General features: G+C 39.0%; 2 protein-coding genes across 5 annotated transcripts in view; one reads left to right on the forward strand and one right to left on the reverse strand.

Annotated features, from left to right (window-relative positions):
* Window positions 1-20,298, forward strand: part of si:ch211-186j3.6 (neural-cadherin) — a 303,408-nt gene extending 283,110 nt beyond the window's left edge. Inside the window, exons 29-33 of the mRNA XM_058782964.1 lie at window positions 3,580-3,844; window positions 5,866-6,046; window positions 7,598-7,842; window positions 14,825-14,979; window positions 16,035-20,298. Of these exons, the coding sequence (XP_058638947.1) occupies window positions 3,580-3,844; window positions 5,866-6,046; window positions 7,598-7,842; window positions 14,825-14,979; window positions 16,035-16,580 (1,392 nt within the window). The 3' untranslated portion in view covers window positions 16,581-20,298. The remainder of the gene's footprint in view (window positions 1-3,579; window positions 3,845-5,865; window positions 6,047-7,597; window positions 7,843-14,824; window positions 14,980-16,034) is intronic.
* dpy19l3 (dpy-19 like C-mannosyltransferase 3) overlaps window positions 18,962-24,195 on the reverse strand; it is a 39,956-nt gene continuing 34,722 nt past the window's right edge. For all 4 annotated transcript variants that reach the window (XM_058782960.1, XM_058782962.1, XM_058782961.1 and 1 more), the window contains 2 exons: window positions 22,028-22,186; window positions 18,962-20,782 (listed from right to left, as the gene is read on the reverse strand). In XM_058782960.1, the coding sequence (XP_058638943.1) occupies window positions 20,594-20,782; window positions 22,028-22,186 (348 nt within the window). In that variant the 3' untranslated portion in view covers window positions 18,962-20,593. The remainder of the gene's footprint in view (window positions 20,783-22,027; window positions 22,187-24,195) is intronic.

A 24,195-nucleotide genomic window follows, 5' to 3' on the forward strand; every position in this document is an offset into this window, starting at 1 on the left:
TGGCACTTCTGAATCAGCGACTGTAAGTATGTTTTGTTATTCGTTTAAGTATTTGCTATTGACTGTTCAAATGCAAAGTTTTGCGCAGTGTAGAGTAACGCATTATGTGTGTGTGTGTGTGAGAGAGAGAGAGAGAGAGAGAGAGCGAGAGAGAGAGACAGGGTCACATCACAGTGGAGTCAGCTGTCTTAATCGTGGCTTGTGTGCAAATACATATACAAATACATTTCCAACGTGCGCTTGTGGTGTTCGGCCAATCACAATGCACTGTCAGCTGGCCAATCAGAGCAGACTGTGCTTGTCGGAAGGAGGGGCTTTGTAGAAAACGACGCGTTTGAGAGAGGCGAGGCATAGAGGACCTACAATACTGTACAGTATTTGAAAAATAATGTTTTTTGAACATTAAAGCATGTAAACATATTCTGTTACACCAAATACACAAAATAATGATCTTTAAAATAGCATCATATGACCCCTTTAAAAACGGAGTTATCTGTTTTTGCAAATGAACTCTTCATATATACATACACAGTACATACACAAAGAAGGCTGTGAAAATAACTCTGCATTGTTTATCCATTTGATCTTTCATTCAAACATTTTTAAGAATCTAACCATTAATTTAAGCAAAAATTAAAATAAAAAAATGGGGGAAAATTACATTATGAAATGAATATTTTTCTCTAGTATACAATGGCCACAATTATTGGTAAAAAAAAAAATATATATAATTTAAAGAAATTCTTATGATTGAAATATCTCTCATATTCCCATTCATATTTGCATTTTTATCACACCAGGGTGACTAGGAACATGAAATTATCCAGCCATGGCTTCCTGTTTCACAGGAATATAAATATGGGGGGAAACAAAGGCCAAATTCCCTTAATCATTGATCACAATGAGTAAAATCAAAGAATGTATTTCTGTTGTGCAGCAAAAGATTGTTAAGTTTCACAAATTAGAAAGTGGCTGTAAGAAAAGAGCTAGAGCATTAAAAATTCCCATTTCCAACATCAGGGCAAAAATTAAAAATTGCCTGGAAGAGGACGTGAGTCTATTTTGTCTTAAAGCAAGGTGAGGAAGATAGTTTGAGTGGCCAAAGACGCTCCAATGATCACAGCTGAAGAATTGCAGAAAACAGTTAAGTCTTGGGGTCAGAAAGCCTAAAAAAAAAACTGTCAAACAGCACCTACATCACCACATGTTGTTTGGGAGGGTTTCAAGAAAATTCTAGAAAAGAAAACACTTTCATCCAAAAACAAACTCCAGCAGATTCAGTTATCAGACACGACTGGAACTTCAAACGGGACTGGCTTCTACGGTCAGATGAAACTAAAAAATGAGCTTTTTAGCAGCAAACACTCAAGATGGGTTTGGTGCACACAGGAATAAAAAAAAAAGTATCCCATGTGTACAATTAAATATACTGCTGTATCTTTAATGTTGTGGGCCTATTTTTCTGCCAGAGATTCTGGATATCTTGTTGGCATCATAGCATCAAGGATTCTATCAAATACCAACAGATAATAAAATTAAAAACTGACTGTGTATGCTAGAAATCTTACAACGGGCTGTGGTTGGATCCTCCAACAGGACCCCTAACCTGAACCCTATAGAAAATAAGTGGTGAACTGAAGAGAAGAAGCACCAACATAGAGCTGTGAATCTGAAGGATCTGGAGTGGTTCTGAATGAAGGAATGGTCTCTGATCTCTTGTCAGATGTTCTCCAAACTTATCAAGAATTATAGGTGACGACTCAGAGCTGATATCTTGGAAAAAGGAGGTTGCAAAAAGTATTGAATAAAAGGGTATGATTAATTGTGGCCAATGTATATTAGAGAAAAACATTTATTTCATAATGAGATTTTTCTCCCATTTTAAATTCTTATTCTCCAGTGAAAGACTACATTTTTGTAAATTTTTTAAATAAAATATCAAAAGGATTAATGATACAGATTTATTTTCACAGCCTTCTTTGATCATATTTACCAAGGGTATGAATAATTTTGAGCACAACTGTATATATATATATATATATATATATATTGCCTCCCTTTCCTCCTCAAAGAAAACACTTCAGTCCTGATTCAATACCTGATGTCTCATCCCTTTACAGCATATCACCAAAAAGGGTTTATTTAGGGTTTATTTAATGATTCCCAAGATTTTGTCATGACACTGATTGATGATGTCTCATAATATTTTTTTACACGTAACAAAATATGAAAAGGTGGTTGGAGAACCCAGGCATACTCAACGCTATGCACTTAAGATCCAATGATCCATGATTAAATACTTTTTAATTCTTAAACATGCAACTGGGCAGATGGCTTCACCTGCTGCTCCAGATGATGACATTGATTTCTGGATCATTGGGTGGGGATGAGCAGCATGGAGACACGTTTCACACCAACTAGGGTAGAGAGTGAGCATTTATGTTGTAAATCTTAGGGCATGAGGAAAAAGCCCAAAGATTTTCCATGGAGAGATTAAAGTTAATGTTCTTGTTAATTAGTACGCCTTCAGGTTTTAATACCTACCCAGCATAGCAAAGCCTTGAAATACTCTAACAATCTGGTTTGTGATTATTCTCATGAGCTGTATACCGCAGGTGAAACTGAGTAGGTTGTGGGAGAGGAGGAAGGTGCCAAGTTCACAGAGGTCAACCGTGTTTATTTGTGTAAACTGTTTACAGTTGTTGTTGAAATGTGAGAGAGCCTCACTGCCTTTTGCATCATTGATTAGTCCTGCTTTTTACATCACCACAAAGCCAGGATCCAAAATGGAAGCTGGCAAATTATGCTCTCTGGGACACAAGCAGAAAGACTCTGAAATTAAAATGAAGGTTGGGGCTTTTTTCAGGAGATCGGCCAGCCACTCTCTGTCTCACAAATAAATACACACTTCATTGTCAAACCTGGCATTTTTTTCTCCAGGTATGGTGCTATGGCTAGTATCCACGTGCTTGTAAAGTAAAACCCCAGTTGAATTATTGTTATTAGATTGTTAAAAATAAGGCATTACAGTGAAGCGCTTGTTGGATATTGGATGATTCAAAGCATGAAACTGCAGGCTTTTATATAGTACTTTGATATTACACACTTTTTATTCTACAAAACCTCATAAATAATAAAGCTTTCCTTAGAAACATTTGATTTATAAGAAGCAATTGGTTTAAGAAGAGCTCACAAAGGGAAAGAGAGCGTAAAAGAAAGTCTCACAGCTGACCACTAGAGAGTCAGTGAGGCAACATAAGAATATAGTGGCAAACCTCACTGACACTATATTGAATTCCCTGCTCCCACTGTCTCCAATTAAAGGGCTGATATGTTTAATTCTGTTAGTGCTCTGTCGTTTTATCAGATCCTGCCCCAGTCTGATGTCTTAAGTCCCTGTTGGGTCTGTATCCCATACTGAGCCTCTCTCTCTACTTCAATACCACTATTTTCATAATTTCACAACTGCTCTTTGTCTCCGGCACTATTTTCGACAGATTCCTCAGATAATTTACAAAATTCTAAATGAGTTTATTCACTGAAACGTTCTCTCTCTTTTTTTCTGTCCCACTTTCTCAGATCTATCAGGGTCTGTTAAGTGTCTCCTACAACCTCGGTGATGGGGACTTCAACTTGACAATGCCCTCTTATCGTTTAGACAATGGAGAGTGGCATGACATTCACTTAGATCGGCATGACAATGAGTTGACCCTGCGTCTGGACGGCGGGGGAGGACGGCGAGAGGTCACGGGATCGCCGGGTCGCAGTCGGGAGATTGTTATTGATCCCGCTGTGGTGATGCTGGGCAACTCATTCCCTTCAGGACACAACAAGAGCTTCCAAGGTAAGGTACAGGTGTGCTCCTGAAGCTCAACTCTCCAATGACACATGATGCAAATCTCTGGAAATCGTATTTCCAATCCATGTTGTACTATACTGTAGGGGAATTTACAGTAAAGAACCTCGGACCAGGTGTGTTGAATGAAGACCACAAGTCAAGAGATTCGATCAAAAATGAAGAAAATTTACTGAAGATAGTTTGCAGTTTCATCAGCAGAAGTCAGCTTCAAGACTCGCCATCGAGTTCGTAGGCCGCTCTGCGTACATGTTCTAGACACCAATAGTTATACTCTAACAGAGGTCACTAATTACGTCAATACATAGGTAAGCAAGATTCTGTTTGGTAGATAAACGTAGAAAATCTCCACACATGGATGTAAAACTCGAAGCATATCTTCTAGTGATTATTTTGGTGACAATTGATCAGAGGTCAAACGCAATAGGTCTCTCCAGAGACGTATATCTGTTACCCTGGACATCAGGGTGACGGCAAACGACGATTTCCTCCTAGAGCTCTCTCTCTCTCTGCATCTAGCTGCAAAGATAGACATCCACACACATACGCAGAGAACACTTTTCTGTACTTCAAGGTTGCCGGGTTCTGCCCTGAATCTGATCAAATATGGTTAACTACACACACACAATGAGATCAGCTTCTTAGAGAGTAAAAAGGTAGCCTAAAGCCATATTAAACTTATTTTCTAACATGCATAAATATAACTGTGATATAATTATTCAAAGAATATTATAATTAACATTATAATGAGGGCCATTGTTGATCTGCAATCCACACCTTCAATACACTGCCATTCAAAAGAGGAATTCTAAGTAATATACAATAAAAACATCAGGGCTGTGAGAAAATTAAAATAATGAATCACAAATGATCTCTTTTTCATCTGTTTTCTTCAAAACAATACAGCAACAGGTGCACAATTGCCTCTAGACCTGTCATAACTTGCTAACGACAAACAAGCTAAGGTGTCTCATTAAAGTGAGAAGAAACTGCTTGTTGAGACTGTCTTCACCTGCTTGAACTATTGTTTTTAGTCTCTTTACTAACATTACTGCTAATTCTAGATGAAGAATGAGTTTAAAGAAACACATTGCTGAAAAAAAGGTTAAGAAATGCTATTCTAGATTCAAACACATTGTCTAATTTCTGTTTCACCTTGTTCTCTTGTGTTAAGAGAAAACAAACCTGGCACAAATGATGGAACTTGCTAATAAGCATCATGGTGTGAAAAACATACCACACTACACAAAGTTGTACTTTCAAAGCAGCCCCAAATACAGCTCCCTGATTGTTAACTCGTCTCAGAGTTGATTAGCAGTCTGCCCAGAGCTTCTAATGAATTGATGAATTCTTTAGATGAATTGGTTACAATAAATGAAATGGAGTCAATATGTCAAAGTGTGTATGGTGAGCTGTGGACAACTCCGATAAACACTGTAGCATGACGTTTTGAGCTAACAAATGTAATGCATGCCATGTCCAGAAAAATCCAATCACTGAGTTATATCAGAGCACTGTGAAGTAGACTGTCGTTTTACCGCTAATCCAATTTAACTTCAGTCAGAGAAAGGACTTAGCCTGCACATGCGTACATCAAGCAGAAGAATCTGTACAGCTTTATCAGCTAATTCATACAGCAGTTCCTCTATCTGTCATGATTACACACTATTGTATTGGTAATAATGAAAAATTAATAGGAACGGTTAATTCATAATAGCCTCAAATGCACCTTCAGTGTAGAGGGGAAGTACAGCTAGCATAAAAACTGACTACAGGAGGGAAGGAGACAATGACATGTGACATGAAAGAGAAGAGGAGGTGGAATAGTTCCCTGCGCGCAGGCACGCTGGTTAGCCTGAGGCACACACTTTGTGTGTTTATTAAATGGACTCTAAAAGCACTTTTCTTAAAAGCTCAGAATATGAGTGGATCATGTTCACACTTTATGCTATATTTGTACTGTAACATGAAACATGTTGGTTTTGTTTTGTTTTTCCTTATTTGCACAGGGTGTATGCGGGACCTGAGACTCAATGGGCGGTTTATTCCTCTGGACGGTCAGGCCAGAGAGGGGGTGTCGTTGGTCAGTTCTCAAGGTGTGTCTCTGGGTTGTTCCTCTGACTCCTGCCGGAAAAACCAATGTAGTCCCCCCTTTACCTGCGTGGACCTGTGGAGAATCCATGAATGCAGGTACACAAATACACACAGTTGTGGTTAAAGGTTTACTTATACCTTGCAGAATGTTTATTATTTTACCTAAATAATAGGGATCATACAAAATACATGTTATTTTTTTTTTATTTTGTACCATCCTGAATAAGATATTTTACCTAATACATGTGTACATATAGTCCATAAAACAAAATAATAGTTGAATTTATAAAAATGGACCCTGTTCAAAAGTTTACATTGCTTTTTTTGTTTGTTTTGTGATGGTTATTCTTGAGTCCCATATTTGCCCTGAACAGTTAAACTGCCCACTGTTCTTCAGAAAACATCATCCAGGTCTTGCATCTTTGGCATATTTGAACCCTTCCATCAGTGACTGTATAATGTAACTTGTAAGTGTTCTGTAGATTCTGAAGGGCAGTACTAAATGAGAGAAAAAAATGATGAAGATGTATACATTTCCTCAATGATGTAATGAATCTAGAATATATGAAAGTTTCACTTTCTGAAATAATTTGCAAAAAATATATATATATTTTCACGATATTCTAGTTTTTTTAGATGCACCTGTTTATATTTATTCATGAATGAAAAAATGTACACATCTTAATCCTGTTAAAAAAAAAATATAATCTAATAAAATCCAATCTAATCTGCTCAATGCAAGACACACGCAGTAGGGCGCTCCGCTTAGCCAAGCCTTATGCACTTTGACTCTGGGGTTGTGTGTCAATACTCTTCAGTCAAAGGCAGATAGGCAGGTATATGTGGCCTATCTACTGTCCTCTCTGGCTGTGAAGAGCTGCACAGCTGCTGTGTATTGATTGTGTCTATGATTGTATGTTGTTGTTTGTCTACAGGTATTGCCTCTGACATGCCCATAGTTTTATAAGCGCGCTCGGTGCCGGTCACATTGGATTTCCGCACTGTGTGCATGTGTTTTCCCTTGAGATTTTTAGAGAGAATGTCAAGATTTTTAGTCATATATTCAGACAAATTTTGAATTCTTTCAGTGCTGTTTCTACACTGATCTCCTGGGCAAAGAAAAATTCAGCGTGTGATCTTAAGCTTATTTTATTCAACATTGTGTGGATATTTTTAGTTGTACCAAGGAATTTTCCATTGGCTATTGACCAGTGTCTTTTCATTTTTGCACCACTAGCAGCACCAAACAAAATCATTAATAAAATTAATTATTTAATAATTACATTTATTTTTTAGTTTTCATTTTAATGTTGGTTAAGTTTTAATAGCTTTGATTATAGTAGTATTTATTGAAATCTTTTTTCCCCCCTGTAAAACAGTGTCCTCTCATTTATGCACCACTAGCAACACCAAATAATATTTTGTTTTAAATAGTTTCTAAACAGGTTTTTCAAATACCACCACCAGAGAAAGTATAAATGTACAATTCATCATTAATTAAAGAAACAACAACTAACTTCCAAAACTGAATCATTTATGGAAAAAGGTATCATACAGGATGTCATCAGTTACTCGCATTTTCTTTTTTTCATATCATATATTACCATTTGATTAATTATTTTCTCTCTTTGTCTCCTTCAATCGCAGGTGTCCCCCAGGTCACATGGTTAAGGCGAATTCCACTGGTAAATTCTGCGTGTACACGCTCTGTGCCAGCCGCCCATGTCACAGGGGCACTTGTGTGGCACAATCTCCTTCCAAATTCACATGCCACTGTCCAGAGGGCTACCGCGGCCAGCACTGTGAGGTGACGCTGGCCATCTACAGAGACGACGTGGGCCTCAGTTTCAGCTCCCTCTTCGCCATATGCATCTGCTTTATGGCCCTACTAGGTATCTATCTTCAGCATGTGCTCTTAAAAAAAAAAAATCACTTACTCACCTTCATAATGTTACCAGCCTGGTTTGAAATTAATCCTTTGTTTCTGTCTAATTGATTCACCTATGTTATTTTATGGGCCTAAATCTAATATTGGTGACTAATAATATGAATTATTGTCATAATACCAGTGCTTTATTGGTGTCACTACATTGATGAATGGGAGTTGCAGTTTTAATGAACAGTTTAACTGCAAAAGGACAGTTAATTACTTAATTTTGTTTAATGATAATGTCTCTCTCAGTCAACACCGATTGTTGGTTTTCTGTGAAAAATTAGTTTCAGTAGGAGGCTTCAATTACTAGATCAGCCCAGTTTTTCTGTCGCATAAATATTAACTCTACTCTTCCTCCTCTGCTGAACCTCATGTATTTTTAAAACTTATTTTGATGGTTGGCACTTCAATATTCTTGCTCTGTTATTATTGATATGCATTTATTCATATGACTTTTCCCATGTAGTAGCTGTTAGAGTTTGGTATATGTATATATTTCATACATATGCCAAGGTTTCTATCAGTTGTGTTCCCATGTGTTGCATTTTACTAGCATTGTCTGACAGCGGTAAAGAACACAGTCTACATAATCAATGATCATGACTGCTGAAACCCGTATCAACTCCCCTCATTCTGACGTCCTCATCTGCCTGCATGGCTGCGCTCGGCGAGGCCAAAGGGAACCAAACAATCTTTTTCCTCCTCTCACAGTTTCATTCCATTATAGATTTGACATGACCTTATTCATTCTCAGCTCCAGTTGCTTTTTAAAGTGTTAATTACTTGATTTGTAGGCACACATTGTGCTGTTTACCCAAGCCGGGCTGGAAATTGAGATCAATGCACTAGGGTTTTGGGCAGAATTTCAATGGTCTCGACCGTCCTCAACTGAATTTAAGTAGCCCATAAGGTTTTACCCCACCCCCGCCCCCTGTTTTTTTTTTCTTCTTCTTTGTTTTTCTGCATTCCGTCCTGCCGGTTTGGAACGATTCCAAATGGAGATGAGCGGTGAGTTCTCTCTGCCATATGAAGGGCTTCGGCACAGCATTAAGAAGATTTTTTTTTCTACCTGTAAGGCGGTTAATAGCTTTAGCACACCGCACTAACTCTACGCCTCCACCTAACCAGTCAGGCCTCAATCTTCCCCACTGAAAAACAGCCCCCTGCTGACTAACATATCATAAACAGCAACGAGGGAAAAGGTCCATCCGTTAAACTCCAGGAGCAGATAATAGGGAAATGTGGTGTAATGGCTCTGAACAGGACTTGTTCTTGTATTTGCTACTTTTGAGGGTTTTATTTTGTTATTGTGGTGTCTAAGGGCACATTTACACAACGACGATGTACTAAAAACAGAAACATTTTACGTTTGTGTTTATCACGTACAGACAACAACGTTGTCAAGCGACCTCTGTTCACAGGGATCCGTGAAAACAACTTAAAACACTGTATTATGCATGCCAGGCCAGTAGTTGATGTCACTTTGTATACAAAGAAACTCTACACGTACGCGTAATGTGCACTCGCTTGACGTCACTGTTTTCACAAAAAGACTACAATGGAATAATGGAATCGTTTTCACAAACTTGCACTTTGAAACCAGTTTTCAAAAGTTTGCATTTTCAGGCTTCCAAAACACCATTGTCATGTAAATGAACAGTCAAAATACATAAAAAGCTAATGGCCCCTAAGAGATTATGTGACTGTTATGCTCTGTACCTGTTAATTTACAAATCGCAAGAGAATTCAACACTGGTTACTGACTCCCCAATGATCATAATTCAGTCCAGAGAACCCACTGTGGAGAGGCATCACTTGTCCTCTATTACACCTGGATTGTCAAGTATCTTTCTACAGCAGAGCAGATATGCAGATTTGACATTCACACAGTGTAGATGCTCACCTGCGGGAATAACCACCCATCATAACTTCAAAAGATGGACTTGAATGATTATGGTTTATAGTGCTCTTTGACAATCTCTCTCTCTGTGACTCTCATGGGATCCTGTTTTAATGTCTGTGTGAAAAGTTTCTTTCAGTTAAGAGACTCAGCAAAGTGTCAGTACCCCTATCTCCATTTTCCATGCATTTTGGTGATATCTGCTCTGAGATTATAAAATATGCCCCATAAGACTTTTTATACCTACATTTAGATCTTCTGTATTTTTCTCATTCAACTAAACCAAGTCTGTCAAATTTTGTCCTTTTTTTTTTCTCCACATCCTCATTTTCCTAATCATTAACCATTTAACGTCACAATGTGTTCTAAAGCTGCCACAAAGTTTCTATAATTTGCATTGCAGTTGTCATTTTGAGTGTCCAAAACCAGTTTAAGGTCTGCATAGTAATAATGCTTTTAATAGCATGTGATTTCTTTGAAATGTTGCAATATGTCAGTTTTGAATGAATGATTTTTGAGAAAATGCATACAGACAGGTGTGCTGAAGTATTACATGCACGTCACTCACATACAGATCTGGCATGTACTTTATGCAAGACTCATTTAGTAAAGCATCTGAAACCTATACAGATATACTGTAAGAATATAAAGGGATAATTGCAGTATTTTTTTTTTAAGTAAATGAGAATTATATCTCATTAGTTTTTTAACTACAGTTTGAATAATGTGAGTCATTTGTTTAATTAGGCACCTAATGAATACAGCTGTCATGTTTTAATGTAAGAAAAGTGTCATGTCTTAAAATACTGAGTGCAATTTATTAACCTGAATTACCTCAGTTACTCACAATAAATTGATTGCTCTGACTTACCTTTTTTTATTTTTTTTGGAAATTACAGTCCAGTATCTAAGTTTAACTAACAAATTTCCCTTTGATTTGACGTGCTGTGCAGAGATTTGTGGTTCTGAGTTCTAAATTAAACAAACTTCAATTTACGAAGATGAACCATATAAAATGCTGTTGGCCAACGTCTTGTGTTTTTCCAAGCCTAGAGAGAATGAACAAAACATTTGTTTTCTATTAAAACTTTCCATCAGCTTCTATTGTTTTTTATGTTGAACAAATGATGCTAATTTTCTGTCTGTGCTAAGTCACACAAAGATTTCTACTAGTGCTGTCAATCGATTAAAAAAAATAACTAATCACATTTTTCTGAAATTAATTGATTAATCCCACCTAACGTTGAAGTTTTTAGATATACTTTTATATTGCAATAATTTCTCATTCAGTCTTCAAATTAATGCATAAACAACATAAAAACAAATTTAATATTTGTTTAATGGCATGTTTTTAATGACTGGAAGCGAGTATCACTGATACCAATACTACTGATGACTCTAGGAAATTGTTCTTTTTTCCCCCTAATATTTAACTATTGACTGAAATTGAATAAAGTTATCAAATACTAAATTCTAAATTAAACATAGATAAATCCTTAAAGCTAATAAAGTTATTGATTTCCTCTTTTTTTATTTTATTTTTTTTTTTGTTCTTTGATTAACAGACATAACTCATTTTTACTGACAAACTGTATGGCCTGAAACATTTCATCTGGCCGCAGTTCACTACTGTTCTACTGAAGCTCCATGTCAACTGCACCATTTCCGTGCTCGTTTGACTAGCACCTAGTGCTCTCCCGTTTGATGTGGTTATAAAGACGCTATTTGATTTTGACAGCAGTAATTTTACATGTTTATTAAGATATTATTTAGTACCTTTATTAAGGTTTTTTCGTGGGGACTCTTGGCTTGTCAATACGTGTAGTTGAGTTCAGGTTTTCTGTCATTGTGAGGACAGCTGGTCAATAATGTTGGCAAATCCAGAACAGACACAAAGTCCAGTCAGTGCAAACATGCTGGATTTTTTATTTGATCTTCTGTTGAGGCTTCAGGGCATTGAAGGTCAAGTAGTGGTGAGCTTCAAATTTTGTGTGTGTGTGTGAATGTGGATGAGGGAAATGGAATAGTATGTGATAGTATGTAACCTTTATTATTATTATCATCTTTCTCTGGTGTACGTGTGTAGATTAGTTCATGTGATGATAGCAGTAAATGTCAGTATCATATGCCCATACTGATTTGAAGCATTTGAAGTTGGAGTGTGTCTGCAGGGACCTTAAATGGAGAGTGTTTCCAGAGACATTGAATGTAAGCGTGATAAAGTGACTAAGTGGTCATCACATGGTTTCATATATTTCAGATCCCGATCTGGATATTCTTTAACTGGATTGCATTTACAACTGCATTTTATTGTTCCTCAGGTGTGATCGGATAAAGACCTAAAAAAATTTATGGGATATTGTTTATTAAATGAGGAAACCAGATAGTGAGACTATTACTATCGTACAGCGTTACACTCTTAACTGTTTTTATATTTCACTGACATATAAAAATAGAGCATGACAGAACATTAACAACCCACTTTGTCAAAGTGGCGGATAATTATTATATGTAGCACAATCTTTATTACAAATTAGTTGTATGCAGATTATCTAATGTGGTTAGAATTTGTAATTCGATCACGTAAGAAAAATGCAAAGTGTAGGCAATAGCGAGAGAACAGAAACATAAGTAAAGAGAAGTAGGTGTAAAGTTTTCATATGTGGTCTGAGCGACCAGATGCATTAACACTTTGGCAAGACTCCTGAGGTTTGAGTGACTGGATAGTTATGTGATTAGTTAATAAATTACCCCCAAATTGTGGTAAAGATAGTAAGCGAAAAAAGGTTAAAATATAGAGGAGACCATGCAAATGAGAGCAGAGAGATGAACAACGCAAAATCTTGCCTGTAGAGCAAAGGGTAACTCATTTTTAGTTTCCTGATTTATCTTTTCTTCCTCTTGCCTTTACTGCCTTCTCATCCTTTGTGATTTTCTGTGTGGTAAAATAAATGCAGGGCTGCTTTTGGAGGGTGTCAGTGCTATTAAATTAAAAATCACATGTATTAAATGGATGAACAATGCATTTCATTTAATAAAACCGAATGCTTTGCCCAGGCATTGATTTATTGTGTTTTCCTTGAGAAACACAATAAATTTAATGACCCTGAGAAATCATCATTAACGTGTTCTGTTCATGTGTTTTTCAGAAACCTTGATAGATATTTAAACAGCTCTATTCAGGCTTTGCTATATGTGAAGCTCTTGAAGAGAAAAAAACATTTCTCCCCTGGCTGTGTTATCTTTAGAATTTCAGAGTTTCACATTGAGGCATGAGTTCATTCCATAGCAGAAACAGAAGAGACACCTGAATGTCTTTCTATATTGCAGTGTTTATCATCTCTGTGGAGATTAGGATGCTGGACTGGTCTTGGGTGTCCTGAGAGTGGTCTGAAGGGTCAGATTGGAGGGTCATGTGATCGATGAAGCAGGCAGCGAGGAGAGAGAAGGCCTGTCTGGAATCAGATGAAGAAGCCTCTCGCTCAATATCAACCACACAAGATGCATTCAAAAAAATCACTGAAAAGTTACACTGTTGGAGAGAGAGAAATAGAGTGAGAGGGAGCAAAGCGGCGTTTAGGTCATTTTTAAGGCATATTAATGAAGACAACCATTTTTAGACAGAAATGGCAATTAAATGAGTCATATTTGGCAATGAATAAGGGATAAAATTCTATACATTTCAGCCTTTTTTCTCATTCTGTGCCTGGACAGTCTGACAGTTTAATAATGGTCTTGCAAGACTCTTAAAATTGTAAGTGTGAAACATTTTTCAGCGTCGTTTTTACACAAGCTCTGTATATCACACATATACCACAGTTGTCTGAAGCCATTTTTTTCCGCAAATGATCTCAGTTGGATAGACACACTCCGTATGGCTTTCTGCACATCTTGTCATCATCTTCTACAAAGCTTGACAAAACTATACAACAACACATGCCATATGTCAGAAATGGTATTCCTTCACCAAGAAATATTTTTCTGTTTGCAAATGAGACATTTCACAGTTAGGGAGCATTTGATTACGAAGACTCCAACCTCACAATTGAAATCTTGAACTCAGTTCATTGCATTGATTGAAGGACAAAACCGAACTAAAACGTATTTTCGCTCCAAGCATCTGCCTTTCTTTGGTGGTGACACGCCGTGACAAATCTTTAAAAAGAGCAGATATTTGATGTGCAGTTTTGTGTGGCGCGGTTACCGGCGAGGATTGAGATTGTGGGGTGCCAGAGTGCGATTTTCAGTCTGTTAAGAGGTATCGGTGTGGAATTGTGCTGCGAGGCTTTCAGTTAAGTGCACAAATCCTTTAGATTAATCCAAAAGCAGTTATCAAGCTCTTACACGGCCATTATGAGACCTTTTTCGCAGACATAGTGCTTTTCCCTGCCTCTTTATGGTCCCTTTGCCACATGTCAGATTCTCACGTCTTGGTGACTTAAAAGTCTAAAACTGGAATTATTTACAAGGTCAACCTTAAAACACGTTGCAATAGACGCATAATATCCCTGCTGAGGTAACGAAGTGGAAGCAATAGAAGGAAGGGAAAGAGAAAATCTCAAAAGATCTGAAGATTGAAAGAGATGAAGCACACAAATGGCAAGCACACAAAAGAAGAAGGTAAATGGAGAAGAGATCTGAATCGAAAAGAGAGAGACAGAGAGAATAGAGTGTTGGCAGATTGAAGTGTACTGGGCATTCGATAGCAAGATAATATACTCTAAAGGTCAGAGTGGTGCCAAGCAGGATTGATTCAGCGAGCTATACTTGACACGAGCCTCGGCGCTCACTGAAATAATGTGTCTGTGGCAAATCAAGGCCATGTCTACAAAGTCATCACACTGACATCAAGCCACCTTAGTGCCAGGGAAGCACGACCTGCGGGACGCTCCAGGCGATGTGCTTTCACAGGCCGGCTCGCCTAAAAGCAGTTCACCCTGATCTGGGAACAGGGTCAGCGTTTCCTCCTGATTGTAATAGGCTAAAGTGATCCTTGATCAGAACGATCAAGGTAATTCTCAACCACTCTGTTTCCCTGCAGTCCTGCTGTTGGGGATTTTCCTGTACACGCGCTGGCGGAGCTATAAGGGGCTGAAGGAGGGCGTATATCACGTGTCTGCGCACCATGACGGATGGGAGGACATTCGAGAGAACGTGCTCAACTACGACGAGGAGGGCGGCGGGGAGGAGGATCAGGTGAGCGCATGACTTCTGTTTCAAAATTGATTTCAGATCACGGGTCAGAGAATCCGATGCCTGCTTCCGACACATGAGGACAAGCGAGCGCTCAAAGTTACTATGACAACTTGTACAGGTTGTCATGCGTCCCCATCGCAGCGAGGCACCCTTGTCAGTTTGTCTCTATGACAACCTCTAACATTTAAAAAATGCACTCTGATGCTGATGACAAGTGGCTTCGCTGAGCGCAGAGAGAAAGTGCGACAACTCATTTTTTTTCTAAATGTGGCTTTTTATTTCCAGAAACCCACCTAACAAGAGGTTTGGGGTGTTTGATGTAACCGCCAGCTCCTATGATCTATCTGAAGTATGTGGGTGTAGATATGTTGCAGGATCTTTTATTCTCATATCTGCCATGCGTAAAATCCTGTTACATGATTATCAGATGCATAGTGGTGCTCTGATCCTCTCCATCTGATGAGGCTTCACACATCTCCCTCATCATGTAATCAATTACGCCCACACCCGTGTCACCCACACCTCCCTCTCTGTCTCTCTTCCTCCTCCTCCTCTTCGTCTATTTTTTCCTCAAGGGGCATTATGTTTTTCTTCCTCCCCCGAGAGCTGCACCGCTAAATAACGAGAGGAATCATCCTCGGTGGAATGGGATTAATGTTGACGCTCAATGGGAGAAGGGGACCGGTGTCTTGTTTTGTTGTGTTGACTGAGTGTGTAATGCCGGGCTGTGCTCTTCACTGCGTCTGTCAGGATTCTTCCTCTCAGGTGCAGGAAGATGCACACAAAGGTGTTAATCAGAATGCAGCTTTAGCAGCTTGAATCCGGATTAATGCCATTAACAGTTTGGGGGATAATAAATTACATGATGAAGAAGTACAGACAAGCAGCTTATTTTGTCAGTGAGCTCGGTCTTATTAGTCGTAGCAGTTTTTGTGGCAGACGTTGTTGTTATTACATCAGTTCCTAAACGTAATGGCACGTTATGCAACGCTAATGATCTTGTTATTTGTCAGTGCTTTATGCATTTCATTTCCCCCTCTCTCGCTCTCCTTCAGAACGCCTATGACATGGCAGAGCTCCAGAAGTCCCTGCAGCCCAGCCCAGCCCAGTCGGTGCAGTACAGCCGGTCGCGAGCCATCCACCACCACCCTCCCTCCCAGCAGCAACAGCAACACTTTTGCCAGCCTGACCCCCCCTCCAGAGCGGGCACGGCCACGGCCACCACCACCATCTCCTCAGGAACAGCCACCATCCGTAGGGACGTACCCCCCTGCCGCTCTCCGGCTCAAGGCCAGACTGCAAATCCCAACCGTGCGGCCCAGCTGGCCCGCAAGAGCTTGTCGTTCTCCAGCCAGGACCTGGCCCGCTACCTGTGTGAAATTATCCGTGATGCCGACCAGCACCCGGAGACGGCACCTTTCGACTCGCTGCAGGTCTTCTCTACTGAGGGGGGCGGCTCGCTGGCTGGGTCACTGAGTTCCTTCAGCTCCGCTGGGCTGGAAGAGGGACCGGCGGTGGGTCACGAGTGTTTGAAAGAATGGGGGCCGCGCTTCGAGAAGCTGAAAGCCCTCTACGAGCGGGCCGAGGGCAGCGACCTCTAAGGAACTGCCGGGAAGAGTTCCTGCAGCGCGAGGAGAGGAGGGAGACCACTAAAGACTAAAAACCAGAGGGATTTTTCTTACGATGAAAATTCCTATGCTTTGGTTTTCTCTGGATGCATTACTTCATGCGAGACACTCCCTCTGCCTATGGAGGCGGGTGACATTTGGGACTCTAAATGAGCTGCAAATGGGAAGTGCTAATCCAGGACACAGCAAGTTGTGGTCATGGCAGATTTTAAGCCCAGAATGGGCATCTTTATTAAAGTGACTTGCGGATGACAATGATTTTAGTGGAACCATTTGTTGTCTTTGTGACCATCACTGGCGGAGCGCATTGGACGTGTTCTATATGTCTGTATGGTCTATATGTTCTTAAATAAAAGAAAGACAGGAAGATAAATAAACTGCCGTGCTCAGATGCGACTAGGAAGGGGTTTGTCCTCCTCCTTCACGGGCCGCATTCTGAAATCAGTTCGCCACTTGTTCTGTCAGGGTGGCCACTTGTGTTCATCAATCATAACTTCATACTTGGATACAGTTGATTTTTTTTCTATTTGCTCAGCCCTCCGCTTAGATTCTATTCACTCAGATGCGAGGATGAAAGAGACAGTCTGCGAGAAAAAAAGACCAATAAAAACTGAAGATGTGTGAAAAACACTGAGGAAAATGAAACAGGAAGCAGCCTTATTGTTTGGCATTTTAGGAGACATTCCTTGGGAATACAAATTGTGTCCTCTCTTTCTAGCCAAAAAGGAGCGAAGGAATGGCTGGAATACAAATGTGGCTGAGGGACAAGGCTGAGTGGCTGGCATGAAATGGAAGTTTTCTGTAGCTGAAAACTATCGAAAACTCTCTTGCCTCTCATGCTTTGCTGAGCGGTAGCAATCAGGTCTGCCAAACTAAAGGATATCCATTAAGACAAATGAACGAATGTGTGTGTTGTTCCATGTGATCAACTCAAACATGATATCGAGCTCTGCTGGAGGAGATTTCAGCACTGGAGTGAGCTTACAGTCCAGTTTGCTTCCTATCGAAAGAATCGTATTATTAACCAAACCAGCTTACCCGACTGTATCGTCATTTCCTGTTCTACTATAAATAACCCCTTGTATCCCATCACATTATTCGGCACTGCAGTGAAAGAAATGGGCCTCGGCACCAGGTGCATTCAGGGAGTGGCGGGCCAGCGGTTTCAGACCCTGAGCACCTCCCATGTAACATGTCTAATGGGCTTGCGAACGCATGTGGTGAGACTGCATGGGGTGAAGGAAAAGCAAGGCAAGCTTGTGTGTGTGCAAATGGAATAACTAAAAGTCCCCCCCCCCCGTGAGGCCTCAAATGCCAACCTTGTATTTTATGCATTTTAAGGCAATGTTTTTTGCCCTCTTTTTATCATTTCGGTTATTTATTTATTTATATTTCTTTCTGGAGAATGCCGTATGTGGAGCATGACAGGCTGGCTGAGGAGAGTGGAACGAGTAGGAGTGTGTTAAAAGACATCAGAGTGCTAATCCTAATGTGAACTGATCGCTCACTGTCATGCTGTGAACCAAAGGATCATGGGAGTTGGAAAACTTGATGGAGAAGTCGTCACTCTTATTACGGATCTCAAAAAGTGCCAATATTTCCAAAGGCAGCAACAAGAGTATAAAAAAAAGGTTTTCAAGTCGAAGATAAGAAATATAGCTGGAAGTGCAATGCTTGCTATTTCATAGTTAAAAAGAGGCCAACGGGATTGGCGCTTGGAGTCATCCTTGTAAGGGGATTGGGGAGGATCCAGTGCGAGGTGAGAGTATTCATGAATGAAGCATGATGGGCTCTGTCTTTGAATCACAGAAATCCTTGTCTTACGAAACCAATTCCTCTGCAATTTTGAACCAAGGCCACCTGTTTATTTGTGTGGTGAATATATACAGTACTCTATTTTGTGAAACAATGTTTTTACCTCATTTGTGCATATCAAAACAAAGTAATTGCTTTTTAAAAATATATATAAAGGGATCTAATTCTGCTTAAAGCTTGTTTTTTCCATGTATTATTTAATCCTTTAAGTTGGTAAAAGTATATTGACATTTTGTATTTGCATCCTTTAAAATTGTTTTTTTCCCCTTTCTCAATAAATGGAGTTCTTCTGTTACGGCTTCAATTATACTTGAATACCACCGTTAAATACTGCTATATTCAAATGAAACCGCAGGGTTTTAAATCTCTTGATGAATAAGTGGCCTAGTTTATGTGGAAACGGAGCTGTAATTAGTTTGGGATAATGCAAAACATGAAATGAGATCGGCCTAAAATCTCTGACCTGTATTTATCAAAACGCCTTTGTGATTTGACTTCAAATGACAGAAGTCCTTTTGTAGTAACAGATCTGCAGCATCCACCATACAAATCTGCTTTAATACAAAAATGGGAACGAACACTGAACATCCAAAAACAAATCAACACTTTTGACACAAATGGGAACAATCCATCTGCGTGAAATACCACAGTAACAAACTAGTGCAATGAACCATACCAAAGAACTCTTACAGTTTACTCTTACAATGTCAGCATATGAAATCAAAGCTCCATAAAGATCATCGCCTGAGGAACAATGTGTTGCGACAGATGTTGTGTGAAGCAAAGGTATACATGAAAGTCGTGTGACAGGTAAGATAACTGATTCACCATATTATAATACAATCACAAAATGCCACAGAGGAGCCCTCATGCTACAAACCGAATTTGTTTACCTTTAAACACTTTAAAGTTATTCAAAACAGTTTTGTACCTCTGTACAAAGATATTCATCCAATATCCTGGGGAAGAAAAAACACAGCAGCCAAGATTGAAGGTAGATACATTTTGGTAGCACTTGAGGCCACTCATTTGAAGGTTTTTTGAATGCATTAATCGTTAGCGCAGCAGAGCTTATCCAAAAATGGAAAGGCACTTTCATACACTAAAGGCTCTTCCTTTAGAGCTCAGGATGGAAAAATTAGCATCATAACATTGTTGACCATTCAATATTTTAACCACATTTAAAAAGACTCAAACTGAATATTTCAACTAAACTACAACTTCACAATTCAGGATTAAGGAAATGGGATATGTCTAACCTTTAAGAACACTTCAGCTGTTATTCATCCTAAAACACACTAAATTGAATGACACTGTTTACAATGTCAAATGTCTAAACCCTTCTTAACCACCTATAGTGTCAGTGATGGCCTCCTACTTGCACAACTAATGCACAAAACATATACAGTAAAGTCCAAAAGAATTAAAAATAAAAATTGAAATATAATTCACCATTTCTAGGTCAAAGTAAATTGTGTGACATTTATTCTTACAATTTATTCCTAGGAGTATTTATGGCACTTGCTTTATGCCCACGAGTAAGGCTGGTTCTTCAGATTTATTAATTTCTTTCCCTTTCTTTTTTTTTTTTTACACAGCCAATCAGCAGGATGTGGCCCAACTTGACACCAGCAAACAGTTTGGCAGATTTAAAGACAACACTGCCACAGTCACTAATTACCCCAAACTGCTCTTGTGAATTCCAATTACAAAGCATTGTTACCCATTGCTATTTCCTCATTTCATTTTGTTGGAAGTGCGACAGGAATGAGGCTGTGAAAGCAGTTGCTGCATCTTTAGTTCACATTGTGTGTGAAAGAGCATAAGTGTGTGTTTGGTGGAAGGGCATGTGTCGAGAAAGAGAGAGAGAGAGAGAGAGAGAGAGAGAGAGTTAGGGGTGCGGCAGACTGTGAGAAAAAGAGCTTTTCCTCCCGTCTCTCCACGTTAAACTTGAGCTCCTGTTGCGGCAGACCGGCTCAGAGCAGATTTACACACACAAACACACACCAAATCATCTAGTGCGTGCTGGCTCAATCAGGCATCTCTCCAATCTCTCGCATGCACACAGCCGCACACACACACACCTGCTACTATCACACACTCATTGAACATTCCAGATGGGGCGTTCATCCATCCAGTGAAGGTGGGCGACTGCTGTTGAAGAATGAGCATTACGGACCGTTCTCAGCTTTGTTTTTCTTCTTGAGTTTCTTGAGTTTGTACACGTGAAATGTCTTGTTTTTGAACACTCGTGTGAAGAGGGTTGAATACGGAGGCATGTCGGTCTTAATGGCCTCACAAAAACGTGGGTGAGTCGCCGGGATGAGGTCCGGCTCGTTTTCACCTGGGCCATCCATGATCTGTCATAAAAACACATACACAAATCGGTTTTGAAATGGTGCTTCTTTTCCATAAGCTAATATTTCTCTACAGTGCAAAATGCAGGGCAGATTCTCAGATGAAGAAGAGTCTCAGAAGCCTTCTTTTAAAGAGCATTCCACTTCTTTATCTTTCAAATCTTAGAGAAATTGTGCCCTGAGGTTTTTTAAACATTTACTTTGAGATATATTCCCAAATTAACAGAAAGGCCTTGAAATGCTGCTGTGAGATCATTTAAGCACCCAGAGATAGAAAGAACTGCCACCCATGGGAGAGATCAGAGCGAAATCAAAATAAATAAATAAATAAAAATATCCCACACAACACATGGCTGTTTCTGGGCTATCGGTATTGTATATACACTCCTCCTTTGGTAATTCTATCTGCAATTAGCAAGCTTTAATTAAACCAGATAGGTTTAATCAAGGTTAAAATAACATATGCAGACAGAACATGTTACAAAAGTCAATCTTATACAAACTGCTGGAGGCAGACTGAGGAAAGGAATCGGGCTGCATCAAACGAGTGAGCGAGCGAGGCTCTTTCACTGGCTGCTCGAAGTCGGATCAGAGGAGCAAGAGAGGCAAACTTCTGTGAGATCTTTCAAAGGCATGGCATTCACCTCAGACACATGAATGACAACTGCTGACAAGCTATTTTCAGCTGGAGCTTTTTGCCAGGATGTGGGGGAGATGTTTTTTTCTTCCTTTTTTAAAGCTGACGTGTGCACAGACATTACACAAAGTGCTGCAGCTTAGAAGTTGGAAATTTCGCTTTTGTCAGATATTATGCACAACTGTAATCAACTACAAAAGAACAATCAAGCTACCCAAGCGAAAAAAAACTCACTTAAGCTAGATTGCGCACAGGGTGAAACGGTATTTAATAACTATGAGCTGTGGGTGAGTGAGAACAAGATGATGTGACAAAATGAAAAATGTAAGCATCAACTTTACACAAAACAGTTACAGAAATTATGTGAGAAATGAAAACACCTCGGAGAGCTGAAGAGATTTCCAATATAAAAATAATCCAACAAGACCAGTGAGCTTAGCATCTAACCCAAATGATATTTGTTTATAGCTACGTGAAGGATTCAGTAAAGGGCAAAGTTGTTAGTTTTAACTGCGTAAACAGTCTCTGGTTCTTGCAGAGAAACTTTCATTTAAATGGAACGAGTGTGGTGTGTGTGTGGGCATGAACTGGAGATGCTGTGTGTGACCTACATGTCCGTTTGCCAGGTCGAGCAGGTCCCTCAGCCTACAACCACGGCTGTGCCTGCGCTCGTAGCAGATGCTGTCCTCCAGTACGATGTAGTCCGCTCCAACCGAACAGAGAACTTTATGAACCTCCTCAGCAGACTGACGCGCATAGACCTGATATACCTGCAGGGAACGAAAAGGGCAAAGATGGGAGAAAGATACATATTAGGTCCTGTAGCTTAGAGGTTAAAGGCAGATTCATTGTTGTGTTGTGTGGTAAAAAGTCTCTAAATGAAGGATAACAGGACATCGGAGTGGTAGGGAGGTTAGATACACCCCTTTTGAATCGTAAAGTACTAATCTACTTGGCAGGACAAAAGTCAGAAGACACTTGCACAATTACTCATAAAACAAACAAAAATTTCAACATCTCAGAGAAGAGCACATGGATACATTTTTAAAAATTGTGTGACAACTCGAAAGAGAATGTTGAGAGAATATCAGATGTGTATCAATATATTGGACCTGTGCATTAGGTCCTAAAGCTACAGCAGTCTAATATACCTACTACCGTCTGTAATTTTACGGAAAGAAGACCATGTTTTGGCTTCTTTACAAAAGTGGTTTTATTTAATTTAAGATGTCACAACAGTTAAATCTGGTTACATATTGCATGTTCAACAGATGTTTTCTCTAGAACCTATAATGAGTTAGGAAATGAAAATTCCAATAAAATGAAACTTCTTTAAAAAAAATGCTTTAAGCATTAAACAAATGCATTTATTTAATTAATATAGCTAAAACCGTTAGATCTTATGATATTAGTTGACTAAAACAAACAATTCAGCCACTAAAAAGTGGTGTTTTAATCTAAAGACTTGAGATCTAAAGATCCAAATTTGCTGTCAGAATTAACACTGATTTGGCACGTGCCAATTATGTCACTGTTGGAAGGGCCAAGCTGTGGAAATATCACTGATGCACTGTAAGGCACTTGCTTTATTGTTTTTAAACTTACAGTTTACAGTTATTAATAAACATTCTAATTAAACATTTGTGCATAAAAAGATTTAAACATTTTAATGTTAGTCGTTTTTTTTTTGCCATGGGTTGTAATAGATCAAGCAGAAATACAGCAAGCAGAAAAATGTTAGAGTAGTGCATACACAGTTTCACATACCATTAAATACATATTTACAGTATTTCAATTAATGGAGCAATATGGCAGCATAATTGAGGACACTATGTTAAGGTTTGACATTTCCGTATATCACATGGAGATGCAGTTCAACGTGGCAGAAAGGCTGCGGTAAACTGAGTGGTATTCGTATTAGGGTTTTCGTGCCCTTTTTATTAGCAGATGTTGACAGACTATCACAACTAAAACTCATTTCCTCATGAGCCACAGATGCATACTATACAGAGAAGAGAACAGAACACTCTGATGAAATCCATGGCAACCGACCAAACAACATTACTGTTACAAGAATCGCCAACCTAATAAGCTTCCCATAACATTGGAAAAATGAATTATGGATTCATAATATATTTTCTGATATGATGTATAGGTATTTATGGACAATTTTCCTTGACAAAATGTAAATAAATACAAAATATTAAATTGTGTGGATGCAAAAAAATCATTGCATTGCATTTGTGTTGCATTTTCTCAAATGAGGCAATAAGCACCTCATCACCTCAGTCTGAGGAGGAAATAATCATTGCAAATATCAAATATTATGCAGTATGAACTACAATAATGTTCAAAGCAATATGTACTTTGCCTCCGTTTCAGGAAAGCTGCCACCTCTTGCTGTAACAATGTCTTTCTGTTAATGCGTTAATGCCCACCTCTCATACTTGTGATAGGTCCACAAATCATCATAAATGGGTATAATTGGTGGAAATTAATGGACTAATTACAAAGTACACATCTCACCAACTCGGATATTATCACTTTGGCCATATATGATAAGAAAACAGCGAAACACGATCATGACAGAGCCAGTAATTAACTAGCATTCAGCTTAGTTAAATTAAAACATTCACTTGAATCTCCACAGTAAGAAATAAAAATACACTCAGTACACTTATGGTGGTACTTTTGTTATTAGGGGTGTGTAGCAAAGCCAGTATTTCTGTAAAATTATTCGCATTTATATTCAGATAAAATCAATTTGTAAAGAACATTG

The sequence above is a fragment of the Onychostoma macrolepis genome, chromosome 07 (genome assembly GCF_012432095.1).
Source record: "Onychostoma macrolepis isolate SWU-2019 chromosome 07, ASM1243209v1, whole genome shotgun sequence".
NCBI classification, from domain to species: Eukaryota; Metazoa; Chordata; class Actinopteri; order Cypriniformes; family Cyprinidae; genus Onychostoma; species Onychostoma macrolepis.